Genomic DNA, 25,266 nt, shown 5'->3' with positions numbered 1-25,266 from the left:
CCGACGGCTACTCTCTGAGCCCGGCAACAATCTCTCTACCCGTCTAGTTCCCAAGGTGGGTCACTGCCAGGCCAGTTTCAGACAGAGACTGCCTATTTCCCAGCTCTCTTAGTGCGGACTCGATTAAGTCACCACAGGAAAGAACACACCACACAATAACCTTTGATCCAATTGATAAGATATAATTTGCCCATCTAGACAGCACAAAATCCTGTACACACCCATCCCTTAAAAATAGTCATAACATCCTGTATCTATGTGCAGAAAAGAATCTTAACATCTGCCACAATGTTCTCACAACTCCTTCTCTCACTTTGGCTCTTTCTCTCCTTTCTAAAACTTTTCTCCCACCCATCCTTCCTTCTTGTCCTATGATAGGCCTCCTTCTATCCTATACCTGCCTTCCTGAATAAAGACATCAACCTACACCTTTCTCCACTAACAGATGCCACAGGGCTGCTAGCTGGCAGGAATGGGGTCAGTGCTCCAGCCCTGGGTTTATGTGGGCCTGACTTGTACTTCCTTCCCCCTCTACCCAGGCCAGCTGAATTCAGTGCTTGCCCTTCTGCCCCAGGCTTTACCATAATTCCCCAGGCCAGCTTGGCCCAGCACTCACTCTCACATCCCAGGCTAACCTTTCCCAGTGTTCATTTTACACTCCAGCACTTAACCTGTGTCCTGGGCTTGCTTCCTCCTGTGTTCAACTTCACATCCCAGACTAGCTTAGCCAGCACTCACTATAACAACCAAGACCAGCCTGGGTTACTTCACACCATAGACTGTCCTCTTCCTTCTCGATAAAACTCTTTTTGCAAGTTTCTCACAGACAATAAATTGATAATAAACACAAAGAGTGAGTATAGAGCTCATATACAGTTGGCATGAATTCAATAGTCACGGCTGTGAATTCAGTGCCCAAATCGGGAAATGTGCACACCGTAAAACACTGCAGGGTTCTCTGATGGCTGATCTTTGTGATTCTCTCCAGTTTGGAGGAATTTTGTAACAGGATGTTTTAAAATATTTTCGGTACCTTAAGTTTCTGCTGTATGGGGCTGGAGAGATGGCTCAGCAGTTAAGAGCATTTGCTACCTCTTACAGAGGACTAGAGTTCAGTTCCCAGCACCCACATTGAGCGTCTCACAACTCTCTGTAACACTCCAGCTTCAGAGAATCCACTGTCTTCTCCTGGCCTCCCGGGCAGGTACCTCCACATGTGGCCCACATGTAGACTCGTACACACACACACACACACACACACACACACACACACACACACACTGTTTGTAATTCTCTACTTTAGCAGCAAGTATGTAGTTTCAGATTGTTGAGTCTTTTAGGGATATTCATGTTTCTTTGTTTTAAATTTTCCACCCTTTGTCATAAATCTGAAGGCATTTGTTAACAGCTGTGTCGCAGTGACGTGTGGGTACAGAATGAGAGGGGCTGCATGCTTGCCACATCTGCATCCCGTTTCATTTAACGGCTCTTCTGTATTTTATGACAAAGCAATGTTAATCACGTCACATCTTTGTGTCCCTCATACTCGGGTGTGATAAGTTCATAAAATGTAGGGGAGGGGGATGGCTAGATGGTTTTACGTGTACACGATTCTTCTCCGCAGATGCTCAGTGAATGCTACCCCTCAGCAGATGCCTCAGGCAGAGAAAGAGGTGGAAAACTTCCTTAGAAACGTCGGCCGAAGCAAAAAGGAACGGAAGCCTGTCCGCCCCCATATTGTCGAGGTAATGGAACCCAGGTGTGCCTCTCACCCTGACACGCGTCCTGATTCTCAGGCAGGCGGTAGATAAGAGGATTGAGTGACTTGCCCAGCATCACCATACTTCAGTGAGTTCAGACCCTTGCTTTGGTCTCCATCACACACTATGTTTTTGCTCACATGCAGTAGTGAGCTTTTTCCAATAGGGAAGAGAAGAGTTTGGCGTGGGACTCGGTACCATTAACAAAGAGCCGGAAACCTTAGTCTGATGACCTTGTCTCTTGCAGTTTGCTAGGGCCCCGAATCCCACACAAGTTGGTGAAAGCCTTTCTCTTTGTCTCATTTGTCCTAGCGTCCAATGCCTGTCAGTGATGGCACAGGAGGTCACAGCTCCTTTGATCTGCAGACGTTTGTTTAGCTTTTGTTTTTTGAGTCTGAGTCCCTGGGAGCCTCTCTTGTCACAGCAGAAAGCTGTCACTTTGCAGCTCTTGTAGGAATTACTTTAGTGTCATCTGTGCCACAGTTCACACGTCCCTTCTCATTGGCCTCTTCACCACCCTAAGGACGGGAGAGCACATGGAGGTGACCTGCTGCTCTGTAGGACCCTCTGTCTAGAGCTTGTCTTGTCACCCCAACCTCTTGCTTTGGAGGACACAGATATATCTAGATCATTGTTTTGTTGTTGCTGGTACATTTATTTCTCTCTGTGTTCATATGTGTGTATATGTGTGTATATGTGTGTATATGTGTATGTGAAGGTCAGAGGACAGCTTGTGGAATCAGTTGTCTGTTTCCACCTTGTGGGTCCAGCCCTACAGAGTGCTGTCACACGGGGCCCGAAAGACACAGTTTTATGACTAGAAAGTACCACGGGGTGGGGGTGGGAGGAGGAGGAGAGTGGTTAAAATACCTTAAGTTTGTACACAGGCTGTCTTCATTAACTATTTGAAAAACATGCTTAAGCTTCCATTACAATATGCAGCCTGTCTGCCTTGGCTAACCCATGTAACTGTAACTTTATAATGTCTGTGCCTTAATAAATATTTCAAGGAAGTGTCTCTTCACGCTTGGATCCTTTTTTATTTTCAGAAACCCACACCCAGTGGCCCCAGTGGAGGTGCCCATGCCGATGGGTCCCAGATCATCAGAAAGTTGATAACAGTAAGTGACCTAGGCTGGCAGGCTTGCCATACCCTCAAGCATTCTTCTAGTGGGACCATTCCAGGGCTGAACCATAACCTTAGACCAGGGGGTGTGCTGTCCCTTGTCATTACCACTCTAAGCCTTCTTTTCTTGAGACAGCCCAGAATGGGGGTCCCATCCTTTCATAAGCCTCTGCTTATTGGGTCAAATGGTCTCATCTCTGCTCGGTTTACACAGTGTAGCATCTGATGGTTACATGGCAGCGGCTGCCTCCGGTCAGACCATCGCGTAACATCCCATAACATCCACCCCTCTCTACTCACAGGTTTCCACAGTTGTAATGCTTGACCTGGTCCTTCGCATGGTAGTTTCATGTGTTCATGGAAACTGGTGCACCATCTGAAACGCCTTTAATGCAATAGTAATTTCATTTTATTGCACCTTGCCGAATGGTGGAGTGTTTCTCATTAAAGCTTCCTAGTTTGTGAGGTTCTGCTCTTAGCAGTGGCCTCACTAGTGACTCCCATAGAGAAGTTGATGCCAGGATGCTGCCGCCTGCATTTACAACCTGAGGGCCACATTGGGTTGGGCGTCCTGGTCTGACCCGTAGCCCTCTCTGCCCCTTAGGACCCCACCTTCAAGCCGTGCCAGATGAAGACACATTTCGTGCTGCCCTTCCCGGTGAATTACGTTGGCGAGTGTGTCAGAACCGTCCCCTATGCCGATCCAGATCATGCCAGGTAGGTGGAGGGCGGGGGGTTGGGGAGGAATGCATCCCCCTCTCACAACTAGACTTGAGTGAAACGGTTGGTCCAGCTTGCTAGAAGGTAGAAAAGGGTCAGGTTGGGGAGATGGCTCTGTAAAAATTAAGGACCTTCTGTCTAAAGAATGGCCGTGGTAGCTGAACTTTCACTCCAAATGACTGAGCTTACTACTAGCATACACCAATTAAAAGGAAAAGAGCGGAGAGCAAGCAGTTGACCACAGAATATCCAATCCTGCACTTCCAATGTCCAGCCGAAGTGACTGGGTGTGCACTGCAGAAGCTGTCAGCTAGAGTCCAGGTTCAAAGTCTCAGCCATGTTTCCCCCTTGAGTGAGGGGCTTCTGGCTTCTGGAAATGGCTTGCCTTCCACCTGTTCTCAGGGCACAATGTTTGTCATCACCCTTGGGCCCTTCTCTTTTCTCCTTGTCATGAGACCACAGGGCCAGCCTGCCCCAGAACGTAAAGTCTTCAAGGACACTGGAGATAAATACGCTCGAGTCTGAAACAAGGGAGCTCACCCTGTACACAGTCAGCGCTCAGAAAGCACACACAGTACATGACCTGATTCGATTTATAATACAGAGACTCAGAGGGAAGATACCATTGATTTCTGAAGCGCGTGCGCACACACGCGTGCACACACACACAGAGGCCTGCGTGTGAGTGCTGTAGAGGGCACAAGACATGCTTCATATGTAGAGTTTCTGCACCAGCTTTGCACACGGGACCCTGTGTTACATTGGACCAGTCTGTCATTCGCATCCTCTGACTTTGCCACTCTGCAATCGTCATATACAAAACAGAACAACCTAGTAGGAGTCTATAAATAGCATCTTTCTGAATAAAACACCCAGTATTGGGTGCAGTTGTTTTTTTTTAAAGGATTTATTTTATTATGTATTCAGTGTTCTTCCTGCATATGCATCTGCACACCAGAAGAGGGCACCCGATCTCATCATAGCCGGTTATGAGCCACGATGTGGATGCTGGGAATTGAACTCAGAACCTCTAGACCTCTGCAGGAGTAGCCAGTACTCTTAACCTCTGAGCCATCTCTCCAGCCCCTGTGTGCAGTTATTTTTGTGAATTATTTATATCCCTAAGCAGTCCAGTGTGCAACGATATAGATACTTGTGCCCCTAAATGCAAATGTCCTTCAAAGAAAACGTACTCTCCTCATCTTTAATAATTATATAATTAAACGTTAAATCTCTCTGATAAAGATAGAATGAACCCAAGTCCTTACATTTGAGACACACACACACACACACACACACACACACACACACACACCCCTTTGTCCCTGCTGTGACAAGACAGTAACAACTACGGAAGGGAGGTTTATTCTTGTTCACACTTGGAAGCTACGTTTTTGCAGGATGAAGAAACCTTGGCAGGAGGATCATGAAACCACACATAGTAAGTCCACAGCCAGGAAGTGGGGAGCAATTGCTGCTGGTGCTAACTCGCACTCCACTCTGTACACAGTCTGGGACCCAAGTTCATGGGATGCTGCAGCCCACATTCACTCCTTCCCGTCAGGTTGGCAGTCACTGTTAGCCACTCAGGACGGATGGCGTGCAGTGTGTGAGAGCTGCAGGGACATTTTGAAAGTGGCAGATAAGAGGCACATAGACAGTGTACCTCAGGGGTCCTGCGGAGAGACAGACCCACAAGGGAGGAGGACAGGCTGTCCCGAAGCCCTGAGGCAGCAGCCGGCTTCATGGATGCATCTCTGAAAGCAAGATCTGCAAATTAGGGTCCGTTCCAGATTCCTCTGAGGACTCCGTGCCCCGCTGCCACCTCAGAAGCTTAGAACGGCCCTGGGTGATGGAGCGGAAGTCAGTGCTTAGAAGAGGGCAACTGTACACGGCCTTACACCTTAGCTGGACTTTCTTTTCCTTTCCAGCTCTGTACCCCACCCCTAGGCTTTGGTTTTCATAGTAGGCTTCCTGTGCGCCATGCTCTTTCTAACTTGGTTTCTCTCTCTTCAGCCTTAAGATCCTTGCCCGTTTAATGACAGCTAAATTCTTGCATACGGAAATTCGAGAAAAGGGGGGTGCTTATGGTGGAGGTGCTAAAGTCACCCACACCGGGATCTTCACGCTCTACTCTTACAGGTGAGTTTCTGAGTTAACATGTGTCCCATGTGAGAGCGCCCACATTCCAGCCGCTGGCTCTGTTCTCTCAGAATGTCAGCACGCTCTGCCAATGTTAGCACAGCAAAGAGTACAGATGCTCTTTATTTGGCCCCCATCTAGAGCAACTAACCATAGCCAGCTGTATCTTTCCTGTCTTGCTGCAAGGAACAGACACAGTTGTGTTGCTGTCTTGTCTATATTAGACAAAATTCTAACCTGATAATCAGCCTGTTTTGCTAGAATGCAGTCAGAATGGTTTCTGAACTTACTTCTATGGTGGGAACGGAATTGAGATACAGTTCTGTTGGGTTTTCATAGAGGGAGACTGTTGCCCTTTTCTGTAAATGGTTAGTTCCTGAGCCACTATTGAATTCTTGTACACCGATGTGTCAAGAGCACCACCTGCCACCAATCTTTCTCCTTGTCCTGACTGTACCATAGAACTCAACTTTAAACAGGGAGGGTCCCATGGACACATCTTCAGTTCCTTGATCATGAGCCTAAAGAACTAAGAGGAGCTTTGTCTTAGACACAAGAAAGTACTCCAAGCTCCCTGCACCCCCCACCCCATCCCACCTCCAGCTAACTTCTAGATTATTCTGGGTCCGTCTAAGGAAGTAAGGGGCTAGTTTAACGTGTGTCTTCTCCATTAATGTCTTAGGGAGTCCTGACACCCCTCCATCCACTAGACTTCCTTTACAGATGAAGTCACAGTCTAGCAGTGAGGTGAATTGCAGTATTAAATACAGAGAGCGTGTTGTGGGGCTTCCTGAGTCAGATTTAAATTGCTCCAGAGAGTGAGCTCTGTCATTGGGTTATGTAGAGTATAGACTATCAGAAGGGGAAAAAATAACTGTTAAATCTACATGATTACCATAGATTGTTTCCCCTTATGATATAATGCTTCTGTATTGATTTTATTGGGTTTTCCAGGGATCCAAACTCCATAGAAACACTACAGTCTTTTGGGAAGGCTATAGACTGGGCTAAATCTGGAAAGTTCACACAGCAGGACATTGATGAAGCCAAGCTTTCCGTTTTCTCCGCTGTGGATTCTCCTGTTGCTCCATCGGATAAAGGTACGTTGAGTTCTGGAAACCTGGGTGCATGGTTTCCCCAGGCAGAATTCCATACAGTATTCTAAGTCACCCGTCTCTGTGCTCACATGCATGAAACATGGTAGCCACTATGTTGTTCCAGTTCCTCCCATCTCTCTGTCCTGTGTAACATGATATCTACACCTGAAGGCTGGAACATTGACATTGCAGCTTCTTGTGGACTGGAGAGATAGCTCCATTATTAAAATTCTCGTTAAGCAAAAGGTCCAACCTTGGTTGAATCCGTGTAAAAAGCCAGGCACGGTAGTAAGAGCTTTTTAATCCCAGCCCTGGGAAGGTGAGAACAGGTAGAATCTTGAGCTCAGCAGTTAGCCAGATGACCCAGCTTGGTGAGCTCCAGGCCAGTGAGGGAGACCTTGTCTTAAAAAACAAGATGGGTGGAGCTAGGTAGGTACATGGCTCATCATCTAAGAGTGGCTATTGCTCTTGTAAAGCTGAGTTTGGATCTCAGCACCTGAATCTGGCAGCTAACACCCACCTGTGACTCTAGCTCCAAAGGGATCTGATCGCTAGTTTGGGTGAGGGAACATATTTTGACACAGCACAAGCCTGGCCACATCCTTAGTGCTGCTTCCGTTTGATATGGTAACCTCCACACGTGGCCTATACTGAGTCTCCATCTGTGCTCTGAAAAAGGGAGCTATAACGGGTCAGGTCCTGTTTTGCAGAGGAGGATGTCAGGTTTGATCTGTCTTGCCCGTGCAGACCTCTAGGTTGAAGAGCATACCCTAAAAGTGACAGGAGTGTCCCTGCTGTCCTTTGAGCACAGAGGCTCCTATGCAGCCTGCTCCCCAGCCATACCTGTGCTTTAACTTTTAGGAATGGACCACTTCCTGTACGGCCTCTCCGATGAGATGAAGCAGACATACCGGGAACAGCTCTTCGCTGTCACCCACGACAAGCTGACCTCTGTGAGCCATAAGTGAGTGTGTGCTCTGGCTTCCTGTGTGGGCTGGGGGTAGGGTAACTCAGGATGATGAAGGCTTCCTGTTGACCACTAATGCTTCCAATAGAAAACAGTCCAACGTGCCTTCTCCTTTGCAGATACCTCGGCATCGGGAAGAGCACGCACGGCCTGGCTATTCTGGGACCAGAGAACTCAAAACTCGCCAAAGACCCATCGTGGATCATAAGATGAATATCTTTGAGTATACGTAAGAAGTCAGATGCTCTTAAAAACTGAGCCTCTGAGCTAGATTTAATGTAGATGGATCACAAGAGTTACTGGTTTCTTTGATCCAAAAGCCATTTTCATATGAAAATCCAACCAAAGGTATTTACTGACTGGCAAGTTGGGCAAAAACGCTTAAGGAAATACTGTTACCATGAAGAAATTCATTAATCATGCATTAAATGACAACAGTGAGCAAATTAAGCTTCTGAAACATTCTGAAACATTACTAATAAAAATATTTATTTTAAAAATAAAAGCCAACTCCAACCTACCTGGGCTTTAGTCATTATTCCAAACAGTAATTTACTACATTAAAATTAATGTCTAGGCCTTTAAGAAACATGACTTAGCAGCTAAAAAGCACTTGCCGCTCTTGCAGGAGACCAGGTTTGGGTTATTATCTTCCAAATAGCAGCTCACAGCCATCTGAAACCACAGTTTCCAGGGATTCTATGGGCACTGCCTGCATCTGGCAAACATGCATGGAGGCCAAACATTCATACACATAAAGACTAAGAACAAGTAGATCATTTAGAATCCTTACAGGAAGTACAGAACTTGGCATGGAGAGTGTGTGTGTGTGTGTGTGTGTGTGTGTGTGTGTGTGTGTGTGTGTGGTGTCACACTGCAGGCCTGAAGGAAGCAGGGTGTGAACGCTGAGTTACACGGAGCTGCCCAGTGAGCCTCCACGGGTGCTTGTTAAGTTAATGTTACCTCAAGCTTTTGCCCTCTGTCTCTACTGAGACAGGAAGAAAACTGAGTGTCTGTTTTATTTATCCTCAAACACAACTGACATTTAGTCATCCCTTTTCTCTGTAAACATTTCCTCATGTCTGCTGCAAGGATGTTCCGGAGGATGCCTTTAGGCGGAAGTGAGAAGACACAGACTAGTGACAAGAGGCAGGGATGCTTTGACCTCCAGACAACTCATCAGGCTGGAGCGTCGTGGGGTAGAGTGGATAGGCTTTTGCCAAGGACCCCATCATTTACCCTAAACAGTTGAGTTGAAAAATCTTCCAGAGGGTGAAAAACCCAGCACCCTGGCTGCTTTTGAAGAGGCTGATACCGGATTGTCTTTCGAAACCTTGGCAGCTTTGTCGTACAACTAAGGCTGAAATTGAGAATCACTAGCTCAGAGCTGTGCTTTTAAAATCCTGTATGTGATCTGATTGGAAAAAAAATCATAAACCTAGCACAGAGTAGAGAAGTACATCTTAATCCTAGCACTTGGGAGGTGGAAGGATCCCTGTGAGCTCAAGGTTGTCTGGTCTACCAAAACAATGCTAGGCTACCCCTGCAGTAACTAAAATCATAGACTGGGAGTTAATAATTTCTCAGGTATGATCATCGGTGTTAAGGCCAAGTAAGCACCATACTTAGGTCTCAGGCCAGTGTGTTTGTGTGCGAGATGGTGGTTGGAGGTGGAGATGAGACAGAGAAAAGATAATCTGCATATATATGCATGTGGAGGCTAGAAGACTCCATCAGACATCACCCACCATGTTTTGTTTTTCCGAAACAGGTTCCCTCACTGGCCTGGAGTCACTAAGCAGACTAGGATGGCTGCCCACGCTCGAGAGATCTGTCTGTCTCTGCTAGTGCATGTCCATGAGGTTCAAACTCAGGTTCCCTGACCCATCCCCCTTCCATAGATTTTCAGTATAGCCACATAGGAGTTCCATGCTGACTAAATGACACATAGCTGGTGGCTAACACTATGCTGTCTTTCCCCTCCTCTTATGACTTTGCATTTGCAGGGTCCCTATCTACACCTGTCCCTGGAGCATCTAAGGAGACTTTGCTAACCCCTGTCCACAAAACTGCTGAGGAAACCTTTGGTGGCATGGGAAAAAAATCATCTTGAGGTTTCAGACGCCTAACTTAAAACAATAAACGAGTACCATGGGAGTTGTAACCAAATGTTTAATCCCACAAGATACACACATGGTAAAGCACAAGACAGTAGTACCCGGTACAGTAGAAAACTGACACGTGATCAATCGCGCGAGGCTGGGTTTCATGTCTTAGGGTCTGTTGCGTCAATGGTTATAGCAAGTGATGCTCTCTGATTATTACTGCTGACAATACTCGGCCAACAATTCTTGCATAGAGTGCTGATAAATAACTATGTTACAAAAAGGGGTGGTCCCTGGAGAACATTACAGGCTTCCCTAGGTAAGTGTGCAGGTCAGGAGACGGCATATTCAATCAGATGGCTGATAGTTCTCCGTGGTTATGCACCGGCTCCAGCTTGCCTACGTCTGACATGTCATAGCTTGCCTCATACTTTGCCAAGATCTTCATGATCGGCCGCAGTTTCAGCCACCACTGTTGCTTGGGGATACGGTGCCTGTCAGGAAGAAAAGTCAGCTGTCAAATATGTCTGCTGGAAGACAACTTCTGTCTGCTACAGACCGCCGAGCACTGAATAGTCTCACCAGAAAACTGGCTTTTGTGGTAGTCACCTAAATATATCTGGGATAAGGTTCCTCTTTTTCATTTCAAGACAAAGTAGCCTAGGGTGGCCTTAAATCGGAAAGAAAACCTTCAGCTGGTCAAGCAACTGCTGGGATGACAGGTATGCACCACCATATCAAGTGTAGTGTGTGTGTGTGTGTGTGTGTGTGTATTTAGCTTCAGAAAAGCTCATGTTACCTAAAGCAGCTCAACAGTGAGTCCCTTGCAGTACCCAGGGTGGTACTGGAGCTCTTTCCCCAAAGCTCCTATTTCCCCTTTCTCCTAGTGATGAGATTCAGATAAATATCATGGCATCGACTTACTCAAAGTCAGTAGCCTTCCTTAGCTCTGCCACTGGTTTAAACAGGAGGTCTCTCTTCTGAATTCCCAGGACACAAATGGAATCATCACTAACAAATTTTTTCCCTGTGAAAGTAAAGAAAGAAATCTAAGAACTAGTCAACATACTGAATAAGCATATAAAACTGTGTAGGAGGGCCAGCACAGTGAAGGGAGAGAGACCATCAGAGAACAAACCCATGCACAGAGGAAAGAACTGCAGCTCTTCAGAGTCCTGAGGGGTCCTAGCTCTGTGCAAAGCCCACTCGGGATGTGGATTATGCCCGAGAAACCACTGTCCCATCTATTGAGGAGACTTTTAACTGACCGGCGTCTTTCCCAGTCTACCAGCATGTGGTGTAGACAAATTGTAAAGAGGAGGAAAAGCCAGAGCTGGGACTTTGAAAATAGTAAAAGGTCAATTGGAACTATTTATATCTCTTTTGTAGGGTGGCCCTTTTGTAAGCCTCCTGGTAGACATCTCACAGGTCGATTCTGAGAAAAACACACCCAGTAGGACTGAGAAAGAAGGCTGAGATAAGGAGAGGGGACCAAAAAGCCGGGGCCAAATAGCCAGTGTGAAGAGGCAGTGTGATAGGCCTCAAGAGGGAATAGTATAAAGAGTTTTGTGCATATTTGTTGTAGTTTCTTGAAGCACGAATGGATTCATTTAGCACTCACTTCTTTCCACAAAGGAAGCTGGAGGTTTGCACAGGAAGGGTCTACCCGAAACCTAAACTGCTGTCTAAGATAGACTGACGGACGTACCCTCTAATATAGACTGATGGACGTACCCTCTAAGATAGACTGACGGACATACCCTCTAAGATAGACTGACAGACGTACCCTCTAAGATAGATTGACGAAGTACCCTCTAAGATAGACTGACGGACGTACCCTCTAATATAGACTGATGGACGTACCCTCTAAGATAGACTGACGGACATACCCTCTAAGATAGACTGACAGACGTACCCTCTAAGATAGACTGACGGAAGTACCCTGCTTCAATTTCATACTTGACCCTGCTGTCTGACAAAGACAATACCAGTGGGGGAAACAGATGGCAGATGTTTCCCGTCACTGAAACAAATGGCCTGCCCCCCAAAGAACTGCCACATGTGGGAAGTCTGGGTATCAGTCCTGGGCCAGGTGGAGGAAAGGGAAGCAGCGCACCTAAGAGTGAACGCAGGACCGCTGAGACTGGCTCAGCGCCTCAGCCGAGCCTACGGATGTGGTTGGTATTAAGTGGTAGGTATTGGGTGAAGGAGACCCAGACCCCACAGCACATGCTGAGTCAGCAAAGTTGGAAATACATGAGGGTCAGCTGGTTATCATGCTGCTCATCAAGGTGTGAATAAGACATCACACAAGTTCAGAAGTTCACCATGGCCTTCCCTTCATAGAAAGCTGAGCTAAACTACATATCTGAGGAGGTATTAACTTGTCATGACATTCTAGAAGAAATCATGGGAATGGGCTGTCATCAAATCCTAAGGTTACCTCTGGAGGAGGGAGCAAGAAATATTGAAGAAAGACAATATTTAAGGTTTGAAGAAGGAAAACAGGACACAGCCCTAGGAAATCAATTGTACATATCCCCTGCCCCTATGTAACTTGCCTACAAATCAAACCAATGAACAAGTGTTAGCCTAAGTGTGAGGGCCTTGAACGAGCTTCGTGACACCACAGAAATAAAAGCTCTATTTTACAGTCTTGCTAATGACAAGCATTATGTGCCAGGCAATCTCCTAGCTAACAAGAATGCTAGCAAACAACTTGTCACCCATCACTAGCGGTAGAAATAAAATAGTTCTATTAATTATGCTTAATTATAACCTCTGGACATCACAATGGTGGTCAGTATTCAGTCAAGGAGAAAGAGCACGGTATGCCAGACCTCTCAATGGCAGACTTAAAGAAGGAAAAACACCATAGCTCTCAGTGAGGTGCTGAGGTACATTTCCCATCCCCAATCCCCTCCTACCTGTGCCGTGGGAGCCCTTCAGTTTGGCCGAGATCCACTCCATAGCTTTGGCAGATATTTTGGTTCCAAAGTTTCTGTCGAATGGAGAAGGTGCTCCCCCCTGTGGTTGGCAAGTTATATGACATGTAAGTCACATGGCAATCACCTGATACTTTAAAAAAAGAGCCCAATGAAAAAAATACCAAAGCTTAATAAGATGCTGTGGTCTGCAAACCCACAAACATGGTTTGGTTTTGTATATCTAGGTCAGGAGGGAAGCAGGCCTGTAAATCCTGGAGCCTGACCTACATAACCTTGAGGTGTTCTCAACAAGAGAGCTGTTATTCTTTGTGTTGTGGTCTCTATTTGTGTCTCTGTGTGGTACAGGCGTGTGAATGTGTAGATGTGCTCTCCTGTGTATACGTGTGCAAAGGGCAGAGCACCACATCAGATACTATGGCTTCCTAACACCTGGCTTCAGGCGGGTTCTCTCACAATTAGAAGCTCCCCATTTAGCCCAGGCTGCCTGTCCTGCTAGTTTCCGGGATCTGTCTATGTCACACCCCAGTAGTGGTATCACAGGCATGGGTGGCCATGCCTGGCTTACTCTGTGGGTTCTGGAGAGTCAAATTCTGATTCTCATTCTTGCAGAGTGAGGGCTGTTTACCCACTGAGCCATCTTCCCAGCCCATTTCTAAGACCAGGGATGAATCACAACTTCTTTTACTGATAACAATCTGTGGACTCACAAAAATGAGCATATACAGATTCCTACTCACATTAACGTCAGGAATTCACGAGCCCTTCAGATATAAAGTTAGGGCCTCCTAGTTTAAAAGTTCCCTGAAATGGGCATCTTTGCTGACTAGCAAAATAGCTATCAATGAGCTCTAAACTGGATTGAAATTCTTCTAGATTGAGTAGTGTGAGAGAGCAAGTGTGGGTGATTCCACATATCAACCTTGGGCCTCCACATGCACACACAAACACACACACACACACACACACACACACACCACACAGATACACACAAATGGATGAAAATTAAAAAGTTCCCTACAATGCACAAAGGCCAACAAATACACAAAAATGGGGCCACTGTCCCCTGAGCTGACCTCCAGCCTTGTGACCTGGGCGTGCTCCCTTGACAGAAAGGGAGAGTAGAAAGAAAAGCAGGGAAGATATTGAATAGAAATGCCCCTGTCCTGGAGGCAGAGAAGTGGCTTTATCTTCCCAAAAGATCTTCATTTGGTGAAAGGGTCAAATGAATACGACTGTCCAGAACTCCACCTTCAAAATTACTAAATGCTGATATTTAACTTGACAAAGGTATCAGAGGTTTTCCAATGACCAGTTTGGGGGTGGAGCTTGAGACAGACGACTTGGAGAAAACAGGTTATTGTGGAAGCTCATTTGTTGTCTCTTAGCCCAGCCCCCAGACTCACCTCATGATTCCCCTAGACCTCCAGACCAAAGCTATTCAAAGCGACCGGCTGCCTCCCACTCCTACCCCCATGCCTTTCCTGCCGAGGCTGGCTCTAACCCCTTAAACTGTCAGCCAGCATAAATCCTTCTTCCGTTATGTTGCTTTTGGTCAGCTTGTCTGGTCACCGGCAGGAGAAAAGCATCTAAGTACTTCCCATAAACTCCGTGTCACAGACTATAAGGACTCCTGAAGGTGATGACATTCCATATGACTGAAAAGTCTGCACACTTGCAATAGCTTCAGAATTAATCTATGCTCACTTCCCACAGACTGGCACCATTCTGAGGAGGGCCCTGGAACCCCCTCAGAGATCACGGAGACCTTGGCCTACCTGCTGCATGTGGCCTAGCACGTTCTTCCTGCAGTCAAACACTCCTTTCCCTTCCTCTGAGTAGAGCTGGTAGATGAAGTCCGTGGTGTAATTTACACTGCAGTTTTCATTTCTGAAACAGATGTGAAGAAGTCAGGTTTACTGGGCTGTGGAGATGGGCCGAGGGCTTTCTGGAGTACAGCTCCAGCCAGCCAGTCCGCCTCAAGGCTCGAGGCGCAAGCGCCACGTGAACTTCCTCATCACTGCTTCTACCCTGACTCTCTACGTTCCCCTTTCCTCATAAAAAGGTCAGGGGGCATGAGGAAATGAGGCATCTTGAAAATAACCATGAGGTCTACAGACTTATATAGAGCAGAAGTAAAGTGCAGAAGGTTGTCCGTTGCTTAAAGAAGACCTGTGCTTCTTTAGCATCCACAGAATCAGTGGCAAAGGAAAGATCTCACTGGGGTTCAAATTGTATGGCAACTTCTGTTCCAGGAAGAATGGGAACCCTTTCGGTTACCTGAGGACAAGGCCCCTCTGGATGCTGGTCTTCATTTTCTCCGTCAAGTGCATGACGTTGGACTAGAAAAGATTGTTTTATTAGTCGGTCAGACAGTACCCTTATTCAGACAGTACCTACGATAACACAACGTATGCTAGAATGCAGCATCTTGTATACACACAGTCAGCAGTTTTTAAACGTCTTGGGGTGGGTGTCACAGTGCACAAGAGTGCAGTAGTTGAGAAAAAGGATGGTATCATTAGTAAACTAGATAAACACAGAATGCGTAAGAGGTGTGGCTGCGCTACTGGGTATATTTACTGGTAAATGAATACTGCCCCACCTCCAACTAGGTTTCCCTTTTTAAAATACTCTACACATTGGCATAATCCACACATTTTTTTTTTTTTTTTTGGTTCTTTTTTTTTCGGAGCTGGGGACCGAACCCAGGGCCTTGCGCTTCCTAGGTAAGCGCTCTACCACTGAGCTAAATCCCCAGCCCCCACACATTTTTTTTTTAACATTCATGACTGTGATTGTGAGTGTTCACTGTCAACCTGGCACAACCTGTAAACACTAAGGAGGGTCTCTGTGTTATCTAGATTAGGCTGGGTGTATGGGCATGGGTATGGGGGATTCCCTTGATTATGTTAATTGTGGTGGGAGAAGCACCCATTGTGGGTGGCACCATTCCCTAGGAAGGATATTCTCGACCATAAACAGGAGATACTAAGCTGAGCACTAACACTAATGCATGTTTTCTCTATGTGGTCTTGACTACATGTGGCATGCAACATCAGGTTCCAGCTGTGCTGACTTCCATTAGACGGTAACCTGGAAATAAGCCCTTTCTCCCTTAAGTTGCTGTGCCCTGGATGTTTGATCAAAACAATGGGGAGCAAAAGTAGGACAATGGCAATATTTCAAAAGGCCTGGGGACACTGTCTGAAACACCAGGCCCCATTATATAAGTATCTTTAAGTGATTTATATCAGACACTGGGAAAGCATTTCATATTTCTCAAATGAAACACAAATACATACACATACATAAACAGAGTGTGTGTGAGTAGATGAGAGAAACTGTGTGTGTGTGTGTGTGTGTGTGTGTGTGTGTGTGTGTGTGTGTGTGTTGACTCCTAAGAGCAATGGCTGGTCTTGCAGAGGACCCAGCTTCTGTTCTCAACACCCTTGTGATGGTTTACAACCATCCTTAATTCCAGTTCAAGGATCTGTCACCCTCTTCTGGCCCCTAAGGGTATGCACATATATAGATACTCACAAAATACTCATATTTACAAAATAAAAATATCAATCAACACACACACAGACACACACACACACACACACACACACACACACACACACACGAAGGGCCCTCAGCCCTACCTAGTCATGGTCACTTATCCAAAGAGCTCCTAAGACTTAAGTACAAGCATCTGGATCTGAAGATGGCAACTGAAAAATGAACAGCTTGCAATGTTCTGTGACACCATCTCCAGCCTTCAAAAACTAATGGGGAGTTGTTAGTAAACACGGTTCTTTATTCAGTACTGCTGAGTGAAGTGCTCTGGGAGCCAAGCGTGCGTGCCATGCATCCATTGACATACCTGCAAATCTCGGATATCAAATTGTTCTTCAAAGATGTAGGCAGCATCGGCTCCCGCTGCAAGTCCCCCCATGTTGGCCAGGTAGCCACAGTATCCGCCCATGGTCTCAATGATGAACACCCGGCGCTTGGTCCCACTGGCTGACTGTTTTATGCGGTCGCACGTCTAGTTACAGACACAGAGATCCATCATTTGAATCCAGGACCTTGGCTAGTGCCACATGTGCACGAGCCCAGGGCCTGTACCCTCCACAAACTGCAGCACATCCCTCCACCAAACCTGTGTGCGCGTGCGTGGTGCAGAAGCAAGCATTGGCTACAGAGAGGCACGGTGGCAAAACTGCTCAGGTGTAGCCTGTCAGAGTCTCTGCAATTACCAGAGGTGGGGCCCCGGCTAGGCTATTACCCTGGAGACTAGTCACTCAAGTTAGCTCACTACCTGTGCTGTTCGACTGTGTCCTTGCTGGGAGGATTTTTGCAAGTCGATATTTAGCTGGTATGAATTTGTATTTCTATGGAAATGTTGGTTATCCAACTTCCTCTTTGCTACCTTTACTTTTCTGATGTTTCCTTGTGAAAACCTCTTTGTGATGTTGGGACAGTTTTGTTTACCTTGGGTATATCCTTGGGTCTTTCATAAAAGATACCTCTGTCCAAAGAGAACAGCTTCTTAGACAAAGGCATACAGAAAGCCACTCTCATACTGAAATGCACTGCCAACCATTCTCCAAAAGAACCCAGGTTCAGGATGGAGGACAGCTGAAAACTGCCCCCACCCCACCCCCATGCCCCCAACCTTCCACCCCCGCCTCACACACATGGCAGCAGTGCACGTACCAATCATTTCCTCAGATGTCAGTGAAAGCCTTCTGCCTCATTCTTAGCATGTGTTCCATTCCGGGGAAACTGAGGTCCACACATACAGTCCAAACCTGATGGAGCCTTGGCTTCTTCAAAACCCCTCAGCACAGCTCGTAAAGTATGCCTCAAAGCCTTCCTTCCTTCCTATGGGATGCAGAGCCCTGCCCATCCCCAGCACCCTCTCTGGCTCCCAGCTCCACATGCTGTTCTAGCTCAGAGATCCTGCTCTCTTGAGCCTCCATGGACCCTCACACAGTGGTCTCCAGGCACAGGGAAGAAGACTCAAGAGGTAGGTATTCCATTCATACTCCCTGGCACTCCTCATACATCTTGAGGTGGGAGTATTTTGGATCACCTAAGAGAGTCTTGGGTCATCGTGTCATTGTGAAGTAGGCAAAAGAAGCCAGGGCACGGAAACTCCACAAAGCTACTGCATGAAGGAATGGAACAAAAGACTTTTTGCCAGCTGAGAGGAAGCAACAGAGGCTGGGGTCATGGCCTGCCAGGGACACAGGTGTGGAGATTAGAAGATTCAGGGACAGCCTCTCTCTTAGAGCTCACACCTTGACTTCAGTTCCCTGACTTCTGCCCCTCACAGCTGTAAGCAAATGGCTGCTAGGTTAATACCAAGGATACAGCCATCTATCACAACTGTAAGAGACTCACTCGGGCTCTTTCCTGCTCTCTTATCTGCAACCTGTGACCCAGTTAGAAAGTCATTTCCTCAGGAAGACACTATGTGACCTCCAGGACTGGACAGTCCCTCTTGTGGGAGCTCTCGTGACTCTGTGTCCTCTCTTCACCCCAGTACATCTTCCTGTAAAGTGTGCTTATTAGATTTGAATATTTCCTCTCCAGATTAAAGTCCTTGGAGGAGAGGAGCCCTGGGACAGGTACTACAGTACTACACCAAACCCTGTGGGCTTTGGTGGGTGGGAAGCCTTGGTTTCTCTAGGCAGAGATGTAACAAAGGAAGAGGGGGATCCATGTTGTACCAAACATCTCTCTGTGGCACTCAGGTATTGAAAGGGTCACTGTGTGGTCTTTGTTACAGAGCCACGCTACAAGTGAAGGAAGACTGCATATCAGCACAGAAGGCTATGCTGAGGTGGGGTGCCCGGTTTCGTGAAGGGAGCAAAACCACACAAGTTAATGTCCCACTTTAATCTTTCCCAAATACCCATCCCATTGCTCACTAATCCATAAAACCACGCTGTAGTCACTTAGTGATTCAAGGATATTACTAAGAAAGAAGCCTTTGGTCCCCAGGACTGTTAATACAGATCTCTAAGCTCTGATCTCAACCGGTTGCTGAAGAGACATAAATGAACTGCTTGGACTAAACCTGACATGGAACAAGAGTCCAGGATAAACAACGGGGGTTTGGAATGGTCTGCTCTTGCCTGGAGCTTACAGACACTCCTCCTCAATGCTCTCTCATTACCCAGACTGCACCTGAAGATTTCAATCACCTCCTTCTAAAAATAGTAAGCCATCCTTGCCTTGACTCACTCAATCACTAAAAGTAGTACTGATGTGGAAACAGCCAGAACAGCAAGGCCATCTGCGACATGTGGGTGCCACACGGAGGGGCGTCCCTGACTTCTGGCCAAGAGGAGCGACCACTTAGGACTCTTGTGTCTTATGCTACAACAACTGCCTCATAGGCAAGTTCATCGAGCTCCAAGGGCATAGGGCGGTGATCCTCTGGGGGAGGCCTCTGAGAGGAATGCTGCTGGAAGAATTTCAAGCCATAGTTCAATCATTGTGGCCAGACCACTACACACACACACATACACACACACACACACACACACACACACACACACACACACACGTCTTTGAAAAGACATATTTGAAAGGTGAGATGGTAAGGTGGAGTCTGTCACAAGGCTAGATCTTTTTCTGAGGGATAGTAATAGACTTTATACGAATGAATGTGGGAATAATCATATCGTATGAATAAGACAAATGGTTCCCTTCCCTCTTCTGCCCCTGACCCCGTAACTGGTATCCCTTCAGAGTGCTTGCTGAAGCGCTCGGGTGGGCAGATAGGGAAGGAACTGGGCAGTATAGGCAGAGGGAATCCTGTCCTATTGTGTGCTGCCAGAGACAAGGGACTGATCCTCATTTCCCTGTCAGTGGGGCCAATGTGGTTCCAGCCAGTGTCTAAGCCAGAAGGCTGAAAAAACATATTGGTTCACCTAGGACTTCTACCTGTCCCATTGCCTGGCAACCATGGTGTTAGAGGACTGTGTCTGGGCCCTAAGGCATATGGTGACACGGGTTCATTCTATGGGCTTCTTTGGGATTCTATTTAACAGGGAAAAACATTAAACTCCAGTGAGGGTGAGTAGGGGTCAGGGGAGCTTCCACATTGCTTAGGAACTAAACCCACAAACAGGTAACAAGGGACAGACCTAGAGTGTGTTAATCTATTTAATAGTCCCATGATAAGATTTTAATGGAAAATTCGGATGCTTGGTCCAGCTGGGCACCTCACCCTTTTTCCTGCCAAGTAATTTAACTTAGAGGGATGAACTTGGGATATAAGGAATCTCTCCAACGTTTAAAACTCACTGCGAACTCCAAAGCAGGAGTTCTCAACATCTCTAACTCCACAATGCTTTAATAGATTTCCTCGTGTTATGGTGACTTAAAATTATTTCCTTACTACCTTACAGCTGTAATTTTGCTACTGTTATGAACGATAACATAAATATCTGATATACAGAATATTTGATACGTGACCCAGCCTGGTTGGGAACCACTGCTCTGGCGCCAGCTTAGGTACAAACATCTTAAGTAAGAGGTCAGCTTGTTGCCTTTGGGTGAGGGTGAAAGGAACTGAGCATGGTAAGAAGTCAACTTATATAATGCCTGACCAGCATCTGTTCTATTATTAGATAACCACTACCTGCAGCAATGGCCTTTAGGCTAGTAGACATCCACCTGTCTCAGTGCATTCACTTCATTACCTGTGTTACAATGTAGACACCAGTACCACACTGGTCCTGCTGGTCCACCTCCCCAGACAGTTTGTAGCGGGTGAAATCACCTTCCTCTCAGAGAGTGACTTTGTCTCCTGGAAAGCCTCTCATCTCTCCAGGATGTCACTGTAAGCCTCAGGCTCCTTTGTTTGAGCACTTGCGTTAACCACACTTAGTCAGTGGATTCTTACACCTACTTACAGGGTAGCTTGGTCCGATCCTTGGTGCACACTCCTGACACTTGCTCTCTAGCCCCCCTTTCCCCCACATCACCACTCTAACAATGGGACTTGGGACAGAAGCAGCTGACCTTAAGAGATGTGATGTCCTCAGCTCTCCTGTTCAGGTGGTACAGAAACGCTATGGAGAGAAACCTGCATGGAGCATTTTATGGTGAGTTAGAAAAAATATAAGGATTCTCACCATGAGAAACTAGGAAACGCTATCCTATCACCAAAGGTAGGGCCAAGCGGTAAAGATGGGATTTGGCTTATTCCCTCTGAAAAAAGACATGAAAGGGTGTCTTTTTCAGCTTAGAAGCTGTCTGACCTTAACAGTTAAGGTCAAACAGGTGAAGGTTAAAGACTACGAGTTGAGAGTTTGAGCTGTCAGGAGGGCTAAGCGCAGAAGAAAAACCCCATTCGGGCAAAGATGAGAATTGAAGCAGAAGATCTCTTACCTGGACAACCACATTCAGGCTAGTATCAGAACCAATACTTATGTCTGTGCCTGGGACATCATTGCTAATGGTGGCAGCCAAGACACATATTGGGATGCAAAACTCATCATGACTGTTTCGAGCCTCAGAGAGCAGCACGGCACTGTGAAAACCCTGAAGCAACAGGGCCATGGCAGTTAGCAGGGTACTGGTACATCACTTGCCAAATCACTGAGCGTGGGCAGTAACTCCAGGGATGTGACAGGGAGGGGACCAAGTAACCAGCAGGAAGTTGGTCCACATGGGTGAGCAGAGCCCATGAGAGTCTAGAATTGGCATCTGAGCAGGTGCAGGGCATGCGCCATGTATTCCCCGGTCACTGGGTGCATCCCTCAGCCTTGTCCTTCTTGTCCCGCAGGAAGAAGACACAAGTGGCAAGTCAAGGCGGTGCAAAGCAGGCAGCAAAGCAGGCAGCAGGCCGAGGGGACAGAATGCATTGTGGGTTAGTCATTAGACGGAGATGCTGCTCCTTACTCAGCATCACAGAGGAGGCGGGGAAAGAAAATGAAGTTGGGGCTTTTCAGCGCAAAGCCCATCCCAATAATTCTTTAGGTGGAGGTGAAGAGTGGGGAGGAGCCCAGGGATAGCAAGGGTAACATCAAATGACTGGTATCACCAATGCACGTGGTTCACTACACCACCGCCAACGGCTGACAGGAAGAGACATGCACTTGACATTACCTGTAGGCCCATCCCAGGACCCACATCGGTGTCTGTGTGGTCCCCTGCTCCCTGTTAGAAATTGGCCATACTTATATGGAGCAAGATAAATCGTTTGGAGCCTCAGGCACTGCTTCAAAATGATAAGTTAAAAATGTCTGACTCTGAGGTAAAGAAGGCTACCAGTTGGTCTACAGAGGTTTCCCATAACCGCCTCAGACAGTAAAAGCTGGGTTAGTGGGAAGGTACAGGTCTACTCACCCACAGTTCCTGAATCCAGGCAGGTCTCAACAGAGTATATAGGGAACTTTTAGACCCTCGTGGATGGCAAGTCTGACTTATTTATTTTTCTGATAATCATTAGTACAGTTTGCTGCAGAATTGTTGCTGCGATAAACGATGCACGTTCTATGCCATCTTCCTTCAACCCAATCATCCTGAGATTCAAAACCTGTGTGCTCCAAGGATTCTGGACAGTGGGTCATGGACCTGGGGTACGTTAGTCCTTGGTATGGTCAGTCAATAGGTCAGACAGGGTAACCAACCCTGGCCAGTGGCAGGGTTTCTTTCCTTCCCAACACAACCAGACCTCCGCCTCCACTCACAGTTGGCTCTAAGTCTTTTGGCTGCTCTCCCTGTGCTTCGGCCATTTTGGGCTAAGGTTATAATTGTTAAAATTGACTGCATTCAAAATGACATCTAATAGGAAAAGCTCTGGGTACACCCACTGGTCAGTGCGCCACCCATTTACTAGGCTCCTTAGAACTTTCCAGGAAAATCCTTTTATTTGCCGAGGGCCATCTTTGCTAGGTATTCATTAGAAATAAATTGTACAGAAAAGAGCGGTGTCTTTGAGAGGCCTCCCACTGGAAGTCAGAGCCGGGGTAGGGAGCATGCTTGACAGACCAGAGCCTTTGGGGTGGGCTGGGGACTGGTTAATGCCTTAACTTCATTCTGACATTGCTGGTAATGGCTATATTGTTGCAAAAGTTTTCTCCCCTCTCTAACCAACTGAAAGTAATGCTCCAGGAGGGAAACCCTACCCAAGAAAAGTAGCAAACTCTGAAGAAACCATCCAGAAAGTCTTACTTCTAGATCCTGTAGGAGGCACCAGCAACTTTGAAAACATCAATAAAGCCACCTTAGACATTTTGAATGACCACCCTGCAACAAGGGATGGTACGCAGTTCTCGGGACCTACAGTCAACGTTGTATACCCTAGTGTTCACAACTTGCGACACCCTCAGAGCTGTAGTCATGTCATGGCCCTGGCGGTCAGAGGCAGCTCTCAGTTATCGTGCCTTGGTTGTGTTTTTTTGACTAGAATAAAGCTTGATACTGATGGTAAGGAATAAACCAAGCCCACTGGAAAGCACACCAGACTTCAGATGTGCCTGTTTTGACCTGCATGGCCCAGAGAACTCATCCGTTACCTTGCAGATGCTGAGATGCTGCCAAGGGACGCACCTATGCCTGAGGATCAGTGCCGGTGAGGAGGAAATGATTTGTAAAGGCAATGGCCAACACGCAAGGGCTATGGTGTTTGATCGGACTGGAGAAGCTCAAGCATTCCCACCTCAGCACAGCAGACATCCTGACGCTGAGCCATCCCCGTGGCAGGGACTGTCCCCATCACTGTAAAGCAGTGAACAGCATTCCTGATATCCACCCATAACACGTGAAGGACTCCTCTCTCCTACCTCTGGTGACGCACAAGGTCCTTCCTCATCGCAGCTGTCTGTGAGATGCATAATCAGGGAAAGCTGAGAACTGCCTGACCTGCCCTAAACCCAAGGGAACAGTTGGTTCTGGGAGACAGCCATAGACTGTGGGCATTGATGTCATTCAGAGCCCGGTAAGAGGCTATTGTCCTCTACCAACAGATATGAGTGAAGATCCAGGTATCTTATTGGATACCTGTTCTTTCCGAGTGACACAGTAAGGTTAGGCAGCACTAGCAACTCCCTGCCAGCTCTCCACCAAGGCCTTCCTAGGTCTAGCAGCAGGAGATGATGGGTGCTTTGGGGAGAGGCTCCTCAGGTCCTCTTTCCCTAGACACAGTGACAGCCTTCTTTCACCCTGTGGTCGGCCTAGCGAAATCAGGTCCAACCTCGAACTATTAGAATTGACACTTTTCCTTCATGCCTTTTTCATGTTCTAGTCATTTTACCCTTGGGGACACATGAAGGGACTCTGAGCTGTGTTCTCATCCTCATACAGCTATTGACTCCAAAGCAAGCAACGGCAACCTTCACCAAGGTTATCCCTAGGGGTCCGGCTTCAGACACCCACCTTGAGATCAAAGAACAACTGAGAAGACCAAACTCCCTGGTGTCAGAGCAGCAAAAAACAACAACAACAACAACAACAAAACAACAACAACAAAACACATGTGCATGCCGACTTACCCCACATGAGCTAGCCTGAAGTCCTCAGGAATGGCCACCTACCTACCTTTCAGCTTGCATTCTCGCATGCTACCACTGGCTTTGAGAAACTCAAATGAATAAGAAAAAGAGATTAAAGAAGAAGAAAAAAAAAAAAAGCAAGAAATCCCTCTAATGGAAATCCCTCTAATGGGAGTAACAGGAAGAGGGCGTAGATGACCTTTCCCCTCCTCTCTATTTTGAGCTTCAAGTTTTCAACAATATGTATATATTGTATATTCAAATCTGGGACAAAACAACCACCAGTGTGGGAGTGAAGAATCATAAATTCTAATTATGGGGACATTGTAATCAAAGAGAGGATCTTCCCCTCACGTCTGAAGGTGCACACTGAATATCCACCAGGAGATAAATTACCCACCTTGACTGGCATCTACAGAGGCTCCCACCAAACTGCAGGTGACAGTATACAAGTGACAGTATACAGGCGTATCCAGCTACTAAATGTTCTCAAAGGACGATGTTGTCATCTACAAAGTTCACACTCAAAGCCACAGAACATAGTTTCAAAACTGACTTGCAAAAATGAGTCTCATGTTATTTTAAATGAGTTTACGTTTGTTTTGTTTGTTTGTTTGTTTGTTTGTTTGCTGACTAGGCCATATTGACAGCTGCTCTAGGGCACATGCTGTCCCAAGGACTACTGCTCAGATACACCTGCAAGTAGGCTTAGGTGTCAAAGAGCTTGTGAAAAAGGCACTCTTAATTGTTTCGCTCTATAAATTCCTCCCATGTAAACTGTAGACTTTGATTCAGTATCTGGGTGCACAGAGCCCGGATCCCAATCCGTTTTGTGACAGACATCCTTCTTTCCATTCACAAAGGACGGTAGATTCACGAAGTGCCCGAATCCATCAA

The 25,266-nt window shown here is 46.8% G+C and overlaps 2 protein-coding genes across 6 annotated transcripts in view; one reads left to right on the top strand and one right to left on the bottom strand.

The window, feature by feature from the left end:
* Nucleotides 1-8,332, top strand: part of Pitrm1 (pitrilysin metallopeptidase 1) — a 31,988-nt gene extending 23,656 nt beyond the window's left edge. For all 3 annotated transcript variants that reach the window (NM_001107363.2, NM_001415160.1, XM_087590765.1), the window contains 7 exon segments: nt 1,625-1,745; nt 2,810-2,881; nt 3,491-3,603; nt 5,623-5,748; nt 6,703-6,848; nt 7,707-7,809; nt 7,932-8,332. In NM_001107363.2, the coding sequence (NP_001100833.1) occupies nt 1,625-1,745; nt 2,810-2,881; nt 3,491-3,603; nt 5,623-5,748; nt 6,703-6,848; nt 7,707-7,809; nt 7,932-8,025 (775 nt within the window). In that variant the 3' untranslated portion in view covers nt 8,026-8,332.
* Nucleotides 8,333-9,961: 1,629 nt separating this feature from the next.
* Pfkp (phosphofructokinase, platelet) overlaps nt 9,962-25,266 on the bottom strand; it is a 64,296-nt gene continuing 48,991 nt past the window's right edge. The window contains exons 16-22 of one of the 3 annotated variants that reach the window (XR_015640960.1): nt 21,263-21,415; nt 16,734-20,957; nt 15,143-15,204; nt 14,641-14,752; nt 12,845-12,944; nt 10,842-10,944; nt 9,967-10,411 (exon numbers count right to left, since the gene is read on the bottom strand). Coding sequence is in view for 2 of the 3 variants with exons in the window: in XM_087591423.1 (XP_087447549.1) it covers nt 10,270-10,411; nt 10,842-10,944; nt 12,845-12,944; nt 14,641-14,752; nt 15,143-15,204; nt 16,734-16,898; nt 21,263-21,415 (837 nt within the window). In the remaining variant the exon portion in view is untranslated. 3 annotated transcript variants of the gene reach the window in all.

The sequence above is a fragment of the Rattus norvegicus genome, chromosome 17 (assembly GCF_021556685.1).
Source record: "Rattus norvegicus strain SHRSP/BbbUtx chromosome 17, alternate assembly SHRSP_T2T, whole genome shotgun sequence".
NCBI classification, from domain to species: Eukaryota; Metazoa; Chordata; class Mammalia; order Rodentia; family Muridae; genus Rattus; species Rattus norvegicus.
The sequence above is the reverse complement of the archived record's forward strand: the minus strand, read 5'-3'. Positions and strand labels throughout refer to the sequence as shown.